We start from the raw sequence: 12,497 nt of genomic DNA on the forward strand, positions 1-12,497 counted from the left end.
AGGATGTCATCTCTCTGGGGGGGGTGGTTATCTACTCTGTTCACTGCTGTACCCCCAGAACACAGAGCCTTGCACATAGTGTATGCTCAGTAAGTGGTGGCTGAATGCATAATTCAGTGACTGTAACGGCTGCTTTTTAACACTAAATATGGTGACTTAAACACTTTTGAATATTACAGTGGCCTTTGAGAAATTAGGGAGAGAAGAATTAGAAGGTATCTTTTAACAAAAGTAATCCATATTTGGCAAAATAAAATATGGCAACCCAGTGTAGACTCCTGCCTTCAGTGCCCCTGCTTCTCTTTTTCTTTTGTATAGTTTTCTAGTACAGAAAGTTCAGAAGTCTGGGAACTGGTGATATAGATGATTCAAGAAGGGTGACAGTGAGGGAACGGAGAAATAAAAGACAAAAACGAGTGGAGGATGCATGCTTGAAGGAGGTTGTCATTACATTTTTGTTTTTTTAAGAGACTTGCCTTTAGAATAAAAGACCTATTTTATGCAATTATGCTTATAATTAATTGGTTGTTTACTTTAAAGAGTTTAATAGGAAGTCCCTAAAAAAAATCTATGCATACCTTAATAATTTACTGAGAGGCAGGATTCTGAGGCTGCTCATTGAGGTTCCATTTATGCCTTTTGTGTAAGTTTTGTCTAAAACTGCTCTCCTATTGCATGACCTGCCTTTTAATCTTTTGGTCTCTTTAAAGTGGAATGAGAACTTCTAGACACATGCAAAGCAGACTAAGACTGTAAACTTTTTAGTTATCAGAATTTCCCCCAATTTTTCTGGTTTAAGTTTAGTTCATTATTCTTAGGTGACTGCCTAGTCCTAATGGCCAAGCCTGCAGTTTCCAGGAAGCTAATAAAAAATTTTGCATGTATTACTTCATTGAATAACATCAGCGGAAATAGTACCTTGCTGAATTCTACACATGTTTATTAATCTTTACAAAGCATACACTTGAAGCATGCACTTAGTGCCGTTTGGGAAGACTTGTACACTAATGCGTAGTCAAGTAATCATGATTTGAGTTCCAGCTTCACCATTATTTTACATAAGGCCATTCTCTGTTTAAAATAGGGTAGTGTTGCCAGTCTCTCATAAGAGGATTAGTGTTGATATTTGCAGAGTGCTTTGGATTCCCCCAAACAGGCATTTAAACAAATAAACAATCACACTTATTACATTTACTTGGCAGAGAACAATATTAATAATGGATTATATTGTTTCTTTGAGCTTATTGATGTTTTTAATAAGGATAAAGGATATGTAAGGCTATGAATTTTCATGAATTCAGCTATTCCTTTATGTAATGCAGTATTTTGCATAGCTTATAGGATATCAGAGTCTATTCTTATCTTTAAAAACTGTATCTTAATTTTATGTGGTGTGAAATCTTACTCAAAATACATGACCAATAGACTTTTCAGTGTCGTTCTTTTGTCAAAACAGGACTCTCTTTCCTGTACTTCTTGTCCTCTTCTGACATCTGCTGGTGAGGTCTAGGTGTGTGTGACTCTGGCCCACTGTCCTCAGTCACTTGTCCCACGCTCAAACATTAGAGACAAAAAAGCATCTGAAGACTTGAACTTTAGTAAAGTTCCAAGATTTCCTATTCTAGAAGAGAAGGCCATTTGATATCCATCTATGTGTTGTGTATATGTGTAGCTGTTACGATCAGGGTTATTAATCATGTTAACAGTGGAAAGAGCCTGGGAGTAGACAGGAGATAAGGTAGCACCATGTGGATGATTCCACAGTTGTCAAGTACTTACTGTTCAGTTGGTCCTGCGTAGGGTTAAAAATATAGTCTGAGGGGCACCTGGGTCGCTCATTCGTTAAGTATCTGCCTTCGGCTCAGGGCGTGATCCTGGCGTTCCGGGATCAAGCCCCGCATCAGGCTCCTCGCTGGGAGCCTGCTTCTTCCTCTCCCACTCCCCTGCTTGTGTTCCCTCTCTCGCTGGCTGTCTCTATCTCTGTCAGATAAATAAATAAAATCTAAAATATATATATATATATATATAGTCTGAGATCACTGGAGATTGAGAAGTAGCAAAGAAGACATTGGTCCCAGCCAGTTTTAATCATTATACCTTCCTTGCCTGAGTACGAGGGGCCAGTCCGACTCAGACGGGGACATCAACTTAGGACAATCAGGTATCAGATTGCAAACTCAAATGGAAGTTTAGTCCTTTTCTGAAAACATCTCCTAGGAAGAAAAGTGCACAACAGTGTACCATGTTCATAGTCAGTGGAGGTAACAGAGAGATAACAAAGGGAATATAGGATAGACATAAAGACCTTGGCATTATTTTCCTATTGATTATGTTGTTTTGACATTCTTGGGGGAACAGAATTTTCTTATACTAGGGTTTCCTATCTGATTTTAACAACTGCAGTGATGAGCTCACCTAGTACCCAGATCTTAGTTTTTGAAAACCATTCCTCATTAAAAAGAACCACTGTTTCTTAAAGAAGTAGCTGATCTAGGCTTAGGGTAGAAAAAGTATAAAGTGAAGTGAACCTGATTATTTTGTGCCAGATAGTGTCCACTTGAAGGGGGAAATCTCCAACCAGATAAGAGGCAGTTCTGCCTAATTTGAGACAATTTGAGCTTCTAAAAGAATGATGATGATAGTGGATTATAACACATTGAATAAAATAGTTCTTTTATACCATAGTGCTATTTCAAAGGGAGGAGGAGCTAGAAGGAAACAACTTTTAAATAGAAAAGTGTCAATTAATAATATAGAACAAATCATAGAAAAAAACCACCACATCATTTTAGCACCATCAGAATTAGAATCTATTCAGGCAGGGATTATCAGTGGATGGTAAGACCATCAGAATTAGAATCTATTCAGGCAAGTATTATCAGGGGATGGTAAGACCATCAGAATTAGAATCTCTTCAGGCAGGGATTATCAGTGGATGGTGAGACCATTGAATAGAATTATTAAGGAACAGGATGTTCACACTCCCTCAAAGTGTGCTACACAGATTACAGTTGACCATTGACCATACAGTGGAGGTGACCCCTCATGAAGTTGAAAATTCACATACAACTTCTTTTTTTTTAAAGATTTTATTTATTTATCTGAGAGAGAGAGAGAGAGAGCACAAGCAGGGTGGAGGGACAGAGGGAGAAGGAGAAGCAGACCCCCTGGGAAGCAGAGAGCTCGATGCAGGGCTCCATCTCAGGACCCGAGATCATGACCTGAGCTGAAGGCAGATGCTTAACAGACTGAGGCACTCAGGCGCCCACACATACGACTTTTGACTCCCCCAGATCTTAACTACTTAGCCTACTGTTGACTGGAAGCCTTATGGATAACATGAACAATTAACTGTTAATAAATATATTTATTATATTTATTAATATATTAATCTACTTTATATGCTCTTACGTGTTAGATACCATATTCTTACAATAAAGTAAGATAGAGAAAAGAAAATGTTATTAAGAAAATTTTTTGTAAGGAAGAGAAAATACATTTACAGTCCTGTATTGTATCAGCATGTAAGTGGACCCATGCAGTTCAAACCCATGTTGTTCAAGGGTGAACTGTAGAAGTATATGGTGCACTCTTCTAACCTTCTGTAGGTTTACAGTAGTTCAAAACAAAAGTTAGGAGAAGTAAGATGTCTCTATTTGAAGTCAGCAGAGTTATCTAATATCAATTTTGTATAGACTTCAAACATCAGTAGTTCTGCTTTCTGGCAGTACTTTGAAAAGCGTTGCCAGCATGATGGACCGATACCATTTTTGCCATTATGCTGCATGAGATACTATTACAATTCATTTCTGGTTATTTCTATATTACAATGATTGAATTGCTGTCAGAAGTATTTATGTTCTTGGTCCATCCATTCATCCACTTTCTGCCTCCTGCCCCTCTACCTCTGGGACCACAGAATGCTATTAATTGTTTCATAGTGCTGTTTGCTTATCTTTTCTTATATAAATTATGTTTAATTTTAAAATATTTGTTTGACTTTTTAAATATAACTGCCACTATTTTAGGTGTTGGAGTTAAATCAGGAGTATGTAATATGGTTTCTGTTCTCAAGGAGTTTATGCTTGAATAATAACAATAACGATAAGATTTGGGCAACTAAAACACAGCTGTTAGGTGTTATAACTATAATCATAATAATTCTTATTTTGTAGAAAAAATAACTAAGATACAGAGAGATTAAGTAACTTGCCCCAAATGAAACATATAGGAAGGGGCAGAATTCAAATTTGAATCCAGGTCAGCAGGGTCCTTAGTCCATGCCAGGAAATGCTGAGGAAATAGTTTATTTTACTTGGAGCATGGAGGCATTTGAGAAAGGTTCCAGACCTTTGACATTTGACTGGATCTTGAGAGAATACATTTTACCAAATGATGGTGGGGAAGAGCATCACGGCAGACAAATAGCAAACTTTGGTTAAAGAGGCATGAAAATACATCACGTGCTGGAAATGACAAATATTTCAGAGTGGCCAGATCGTACCAGTATCAAGAAGTGAAATTGGAAGATGAATGGGGTCATATTGTGAAGGGCCATCCCTGTAGACGTTTAAACTTCATTTGTAGATAGTAAGTAGCCACTGAAGCGTTTTTAACTGTGACACATTTTAAAAGGTGTGGTAGGTACGAGTAAGGAGTTAGCGCCTTTATCTAGGAATTAGGATTGCTGAACTGGGGCAGGGGACATGATGGAAGCAAGAGACATGGATGGGGCCAGCAGAGTGTGGTTTGGGGAGTGGGAAGGAAGGGAAAGGACGATGAAAAACAAGGTTCTGGTTTGATTGGCTTAGTAGGTAGTGATGCTGTTACTTCATGTTTGGGAAGAGCAGGGTGATAGCGCACAGTCAGGGAAATAGTTATGGATACGTTGAAACTGAGTGTCTGCTGAGCTTGTACGTCAAGGTTCTCACTTGCTCTTCTTTTCTAGTTTGTCTTGATGTTACTGAGTCCACAACAAGATAGTGTTCCTTAGCCTGTTTTCCCAGAGCATTCAAGTTCACATTTGTCACGTGTGATTTCAGTTACTTCTTACTTCAGAGTAAGTTCTGGAACAGTTAGTTGTGGCATGTTTGCTGATAAAGTATATTTTATCCACGAGTTAGAGGTTCATGACTGGGGGGGGGCAGTCACTTGCATTCAAATCAGGTGTGGCTGAATTGATGGCATTATGGAGTTAACATTTAAACTTGATGGAACTACTGATACATAATTTTTAAATCCTGCAGCCCAGAGCTTTCCCCAAGCTGTATCTTTTTTTTTTTCTTCCCTGTAGGGGAAAGAAAAGCATAGTTATTAATGGTTTTTAAAATCATGTGTGTGTGTGTGTGTGTGTGTGTGTGTGTGTGTGTGTGTTTTGTCCTTACTTGTTAGTGTGTAGCATTTAAAATTATGTATGTAAGAACTAGAATACAGAGTATGCCTTTAAAAAAAAGAGTAACTAGTTCTTAAAGTGATTCATGGATAATTCATAGTCATAAAAATGAAGGATAGCAAGAGACCTGCTAGGTCTCAGCAGGGTTGTTCTTGGCAAAGTGTATGTTATTATACTCTTGGGTTGGCTTGAATTATTTGGTGTTTTCCTGTTGGTGGAGAAAGGAATTGTGCTTTGAAGAAGTCAGGGGAGGAAGTGCAGAAGAACAAAAAAATACTAAACTTAGATCAATCTTAATTTTTCCCAACTTGGCCTTCTCTAAAGTCACGTTTAGCAGAAACATTAATTAGATTTCAGTGCCCCACTGAGCTTTAAAATTAAGCATATTTCTGGAACCATCTGCAACATTTTATTGCTAATAATATAATGAAGAATATATTTAGTCTTTTGAAAAATGGGAATTATAACAGTGTTTTGCTCACGAGTGATCATCTTTTATTATGAGAAACCCATCACAATTTTTAGAAAGAGTTAAGAAGTGATTAAAAAGTTTTGAAAATATGCTTTAAAATAAAATTCTCTAAAAATTTTTTCATTTTCGGAAAATGAGGATATTTTCCTATAATCAGGATTTTCTTTGGGATTTTATGCTTCTTTTAAATCGAAAAATATTGATGGTGGGCATATGCCATCTGCCTGTGTGAGGCTGGATTGAAGACCATCAATAAGGAGGCATTGCTTTCATCCAAAACTGTGGTCATGTGAGCTGTGCAGAGGACACATGGGAAGCAGGAGACCTTGCTGCGGTGGCTCAGAGGGCAGGTTCCGAAGCCAGGCTGCCTGGCTGTGAGCCTCTCATCACACTTGAATTTCCTACATAGGGGAATCTGAAAGCCATTAAACCACCTTGTGCCTCTGTTCCCTTATTTGTAAAATAGGGATTATTGTACGTGCCTCACAGGGTTGTAATGAGCACACCATTTTGAGCATAAAGTTGATTTTCAGAACTGTTTTTTTTTTTTTTTTGGGCTGTCTAGTCTTTCATTTCCTTTGCTTTTGATTCACAGATCTATTACACTTACAGAGGCCTGCAGAAAAGAAAATGTGGGCATTGGGAATTAACAAAATAGTGGAATCTCAGCTCACTCATAAGGAACGATCTCTTTGGGTTCTTTTCATGAAAATGAGATGGTTAGGTGCCTGCTCTGTGCTCGGCACTGTTGGAGGGACTGGGGAAACCACACATGTCCACGTTCATGGGGCGCAGAGGCGTTAGGGGAAGATGCAGGTTAGGCGTGAGGCCGCTGTGGGCTCCCTAACTCGGAAGCCTGGTAGGAGATGGTCCTGCGCACCTGGTCATAGACAGAGAGGTCACCGCCGACTTCTTGGCTGAGGTGGGTGTTTTTCCCTGTCTGAAAGGATGGAGTACAAATAGGCCTTCTGAGGGTTCAGGCTTCCACAGAAAAGGGACAGAGGAGCCGTACATGCCCAGATCTTTTTCTAAACTTACTAAATAAGTTAAGTCACTTACCACCTTACAAGTGAGGAAGAGATTGGATAGCAGGCCCAAATAATTAGGAAAAAACATCCCTTCTCCTGGAAACGAAAGAAGGGAGGAAGAAGTATTTTCTGTACCACCCTCCCCATTCCCCAGCTTTGCTCCAGTTCCAATTTGGTGTGATGTCCAAGACCCCTGCCTACATTTTCAGCCTCATGTCCTTTTTTAGCCTTTTAGAACTACTGTTGGCCGCCCACGGTGCTACGCTGTCTCAGAACTACATTTATCCATGCTTCATGGAATATTCAGTCCCCCGTTGCACTTTGATGAAAGTCCTAATAATCTTTTAATAAACTTTCAATTCTTCATTTAGGACTTACCTTCTTTAACATTGCTAGGTGGGTTTGACTGCTTCTTCCATTGTGACCTTGTGGTCACCTTTTGTGACCGTATGTTGTCATACCTGTCACAGTGTACCACCCATGTCCACGACAGTTGCCCTGAGTTTGAACTTCCTTCAGGGCAGCAACTTTTACTTACTTTTGGATAAGTTTTTCCCTAACACATTGCTAGTTAGATATTAATCTCCCCACAAATAAATACCCAGTTCTCCTTTAAAGAATCATCTCCGTCACTGAAAACATTAAGATGGTAGAATTCAGTAAAATGTAAAAGAAGACAACGGAATTTTGAAGTGTTTTTTTGTTGCTGCATAAAAAATATTGCAAAATATTTTAGAATTTCCTTTTGGTTTAATTTAGTAGAATACATAGGGTTTTCACTGACTAGTTTAAAAGCATTAGAAAATTTAAACAGTTCCTTTCTCTTTACCTGTCCCATTGGAGCATCTCCCATGTATCTTAACTTTGGCTATGGAATACTATTGCTACAACTATAATCACTTATCTGACTTTTTAAAGTTAGATAGTATATTTGCTGTCTAAAAGCTTAACTTTTTTAGTATTTTTTTAGCAGCATTTTCTTTGACCTTTTTTTTTTTTTTTTGTAATTTGTAAGTATAGAAGCCTCAAACATTAACAATGAATTTCAATTTTATTTTAGCAAAAGCAGCTGGAAATTGAAAGAACTACTAAGTGGTTGAAAATGCTAAAAGGATGGGAAAAATACAAGAACACTGAAAAGGTAATTAAAATAATGTTACTTCTTTCTGAAACTATACAAATTTAATGTGAATTTTCCGTATAAAAGTTTCTCTTGAATTATAGAAGTATTAATGTTCATATTCTTTTAAAAAATTTCAGAAGAATTTAATTTAGTGGGATGCCTCAAGTTAGGAGTCTTTATGTTATAACAGAATATCCATTCAGATAGGTTTCAGCAATTGAGAGGGTGTACCAGGTTGTCCAGAGGTAGGATGGTTTCAGGAGTGATTTGCTTCAGACGCTCCTTTGCGTTGCCTGTGACTTAGTTTCATTCCCCCTCGTCTCTGCCTTCTGCAGTGCCAGCTTTACCTTGAGCTTGGCTTCCCTCTGGGATCAGAATCCTTGCAGCAATTCTGGGCTTCATACCCACATGTCACGCTGCTCAGGAAGAGGGCTGGCCCCTGAAAGCTTTCCCTGAAGCAAGAGTGATCTTTCCAAAAGCTTCTAGCAAATCTCCCCTTAAATCTTTTTGCCCTGCAGAGTTGGGGCTGAGTTTTAAACCAATTAAAACGTAACACATACATCTATTACTGTCACCACCAGTCTCATCACAAAAGTCTTTAAACATTGGGAAGCTGTGAAGTTCATGGTGGTAGAAGTTTTTTTTTTTTTTTTTTTTTTTTAAAGAGAAAAGGGCTCTCTTTCAATAAAGTTGGGAATATCAGAGCTAACCCAAGTGAAGCAAAGTTAAGTCCTTTATTACAGGACTCCTCAGAGTCTTTACTATTATAACGCGTGGTAGGGGGACCACGTCTTCAAGAGGGTCCTTAAACTGAGTGCAACTTACTAAACAGTGGAAATCTTTTTGTCCTTGGGCATCTCGCAGGAATAATGCCCCTTTTCTTTTTGAGCATTCTAAATACCCTTATTTAAGGTCTGTTAGACTCTTCTATTATTTTATTTTCATCAGGAGTAAACTCATTTTGGGGTTGTTGATTTTATTAACTGTGTGTTTTAGCATTAGGTTGGAACTCAAGATGTTTTTTTGAGAGGAATCAGTTCAAAGTAGAATGTTAGTCGCAACATCTATGCCCTTGTTCATTATCATGCTGTCTCCCAGAGTGGCCTAAAGTTGGCGCCTGCTTTACCTCATGTCTGTGGGAAGACTGCTCAAGTGGTAATTACAGGGTAAATGTCGATGCGTGGCACCTGCACTTTCGTCTCAACATTCGGTCTAATAAGATATTTGTAGAATTATGTAGCTTTATGTTCTTCTCGAGTATACATATGTCTATGAAAGTATGTAAGCCGGTGTAAAAATGAGCAATTCTACCAGGACATTATTCTGACAGCAACTCTGGCTAATGTAGTTCCCAGTAAGAGAGATTTTAACAGAACTGTTTCTTTGATGTATAATTTTAAAGCACTTTCCCAGAACGATAATGCTGGAATTATTTGATAATATATATGGTCCAATTTGGCGTGCAACAGAATGTACCTTCTAAAAGAATTGCTGCTTTCAATTCATACCTCATTTTAAATTGCACTGAGGCAAAAAAAAAAAAAAAATAGCATGTGTTTTCTTCTCTTCAAGAGGAGGTGGAAGTTTTCCCTCCACAGGTTCCTTACTTACATCATGGTAATACAAAAAAATTTCTAAAAGTGTCTTAAAATTAAAATATAGCTGTGACAGAGAATATTTGGATCTTTAGAATCCAAGAGTTAATGAAAGACAGCTTCCATTAAGGTTGTCTGTGTTGCCTGTGTGTCTCACAGTTCTCACGGCTCCTGGTTCAGTAGTACTGAGTTTTAAAAATATAGTCTATTAAATGAAGTCATCTCTGTTAAGTGGAGACATTATGATTTAATTAGTCGAGATGTAATTGTGTTTAAGCTGTGTCACAGCAGAGTACCAATGACAGACATACTCCCCCCCCCTTTTTTTTTAAGTCAAGTAACTGAATGGACCTTATATTAGCATTTTACTTTACTGATGGGAGAATGGAGGCACCAAATTTATAAATAAATTTCTCAAGGACTAACAACACAGCTTGTTAGTCACAGCAGGCGATCCCTTGTCCACACTCGAGGGCTCGTTTACTGTACCGTCTTTCTTGTTTGCTTTTCCCTTTTGGTGTTTGTCAATAAAAAGTCAGAAGGAAAAAGGATGTATAGTTATAAGAGCCAATAGGGCCTTGTGTATGGTTTAAAACTGTTTCAGATCCGGCCTTGAGGGACTCTTGCCTGTCTGGAGGCAGAGATGAAGGAGCTAATGGAGCAGGGATGCGTAAAGAAAACAGAGGGGCGGTAAAGAGATAAGCAGCTCGGCGTGGACTCCTGTTTCATGGTCATACACTTGGAGTGTTGCAGGGCCCCCAAATGGAGCCCTACGGCGTGGGCTGCAAAGTTGGCTCACTGGCCAGTGTGGAATGTGGACTGGCACATTCATCACTATTTTGAAATCACTAAGGTTAGAAAGAGGTATTGAAAATATTAGGTCAGTCAGTGGAATTGTTTTTTGGTTGATGGATGTTTAAATATATCTGTGTGACTGAAATAGACTACTTGATTCTGATGGCAAGGGAACAAAGATACTCAAAGCAAAAGGTAGATTTCAGGGAACCGTAATTTATTTTTTCTTAAAGGTTTTGTGTATCATATCCATAAAATAAATTTCTAACTGAATTTTAAAGGTAGTACTTTTTTAACTTGGAATCTTAAAACACTGTTTAAATCCAACATACAGGCATTCTATATGACGGTTGTTAAAACTCTGGTGTCTGGGGGCGTCTGGGTGGCAAAGTCGTGTAAGAGTCCAACTCTTGGTTTCAGGTCAGGTTGTGGATCGAGCCCCGTGTCAGGCTTCACGCGCAGCATGGAGTCTTCTTGAGATTCTCTCTCTCTCTCTCTCTCTCTCTCTCTCTCTCTCTCCCCCTCCCCCCCTCTGCCCCTCCCACTCGTGCTGTCTCTCTCTCAAATAAATAAATCTTAAAAACAAAACCAAAAACTGTGGTCTCTGAAGTCAGACTAACTGAATTTCAGTTCTTCTACAGTTTATTAGTTGTACAATTTGGAGTTAGTTACTTTTCCACATCTTCATTTTCTCATCTGTAAAATGGGGATGATAATAATAGTATGTTCCTCTTTAGGAATGTGATAGTATTACAAGGGATACATTGATGTAGAAACACGTATACCAGCTCCTAATAAATAATCAGAAAATGTTAGCATAACTTTTATTATTAAAGTCATAATTACTAGAGTCATTGTTTTCCTTGCCCTCATCTCCTCATTTCCCCTTCCTGGCAAATCCCCGTGGATCCTTCAGTATTGATCTTCCCGAACTCTGTCATGTAGAATTCATTCCTGCCTTCCTCCGTTATAATATTTCTCATACCGTCTCAAGGTGAGAGCCGCTGTGTTGGACCAGTAAGTAACCACCACGTTCACTGCCCTCATCCCAACATCTTTATTCCTCAACTTTTTCTGGTTTTCCCCTCCAGTCTCTTGTGTCCCGTGACAGAAGGGCTAACCGCTGCTGCACATCCGGACAGTGTAGTGCGTGCTGTTCTCCTGTTCGCACGCTGGCCCCTCCGGGGAGTCTGTCTCCCACGACTTCTCCCATCAGGGTGCGACGCTCAGCTCTGTAGCAAGGACTATTTTATAATAAAGGGGTATCAGTTTACGGTATCAGTTTATCTGCTTACCGTTGATCTTCCCTGCTACACTGTGAGCTCCTCAGTACTCTTTGATGTTCGGAGCCAGAGCACCTGCCTCATCAGTGTTGGCCACGAAGCAGACAGTCATTGCAGAGTTTCTTTTTGGAACAAATGAGTGATGTTCATGTATGAGTTGGGATAAACAGCGATCGCCTGCTGCTGCTGAAGTCTACTTACTTTAAAAGTGTAGGGGCGCCTGGGTAGCGCAGTCGTTAAAGCGTCTGCCTTCGGCTCAGGGCGTGATCCTGGCGTTCCGGGATCGAGTCCTACATCGGGCTCCTCTGCTGGAAGCCTGCTTCTTCCTCTCCCACTCTCCCTGCTGTGTTCCCTCTCTCGCTGGCTGTCTGTCTGTAACATAAATAAATAAAATCTTTAAAAAAAAAAAAGCTGTAATCTCTTACGAGGCAGTGGGATCTGGCAGAAGTGCAGTGAAATAGGAGTAAGAAGACAAAATTCTTGGACCTAGGCAAGCCACTTCTCTGTGCCACGGTCTCCCAGCATTTAAAGTGGGGCAGCACTCGTTTTGCCTACATTGCAGACTATCATAGAAAATATGAGATATTACTTTGTCAGTTGCAGGATTCTCAACAAATGTAGACTGCACACTGTTCAGGAGAATAAGCAAATTTTGTTCGTATCTGTCATACTTGATATAATTCCTGCTTTGTTTTACAAAATTTCCACAATGTTTATGATGGTTGAAAATTTGTGAAAATTATGTTACCGTAATGTCAGTCTGTCATATAAGAGTTGCGAGTATTTGAAAAACAATAGGCATAATTTAT

General features: G+C 39.1%; 1 protein-coding gene across 5 annotated transcripts in view; it reads left to right on the plus strand.

Annotated features, from left to right (window-relative positions):
* Window positions 1-12,497, plus strand: part of USP6NL (USP6 N-terminal like) — a 181,659-nt gene that overhangs the window by 112,941 nt on the left and 56,221 nt on the right. For all 5 annotated transcript variants that reach the window (XM_087857722.1, XM_045793917.2, XM_087857721.1 and 2 more), the window contains one exon: window positions 7,953-8,033. In XM_087857722.1, coding sequence (XP_087713848.1) covers window positions 7,953-8,033 — 81 coding nt within the window. The remainder of the gene's footprint in view (window positions 1-7,952; window positions 8,034-12,497) is intronic.

Source organism: Ursus americanus, chromosome 31 (assembly GCF_024610735.1).
Source record: "Ursus americanus isolate L20-20 chromosome 31, mUrsAme1.1.p, whole genome shotgun sequence".
Taxonomy (NCBI): Eukaryota; Metazoa; Chordata; class Mammalia; order Carnivora; family Ursidae; genus Ursus; species Ursus americanus.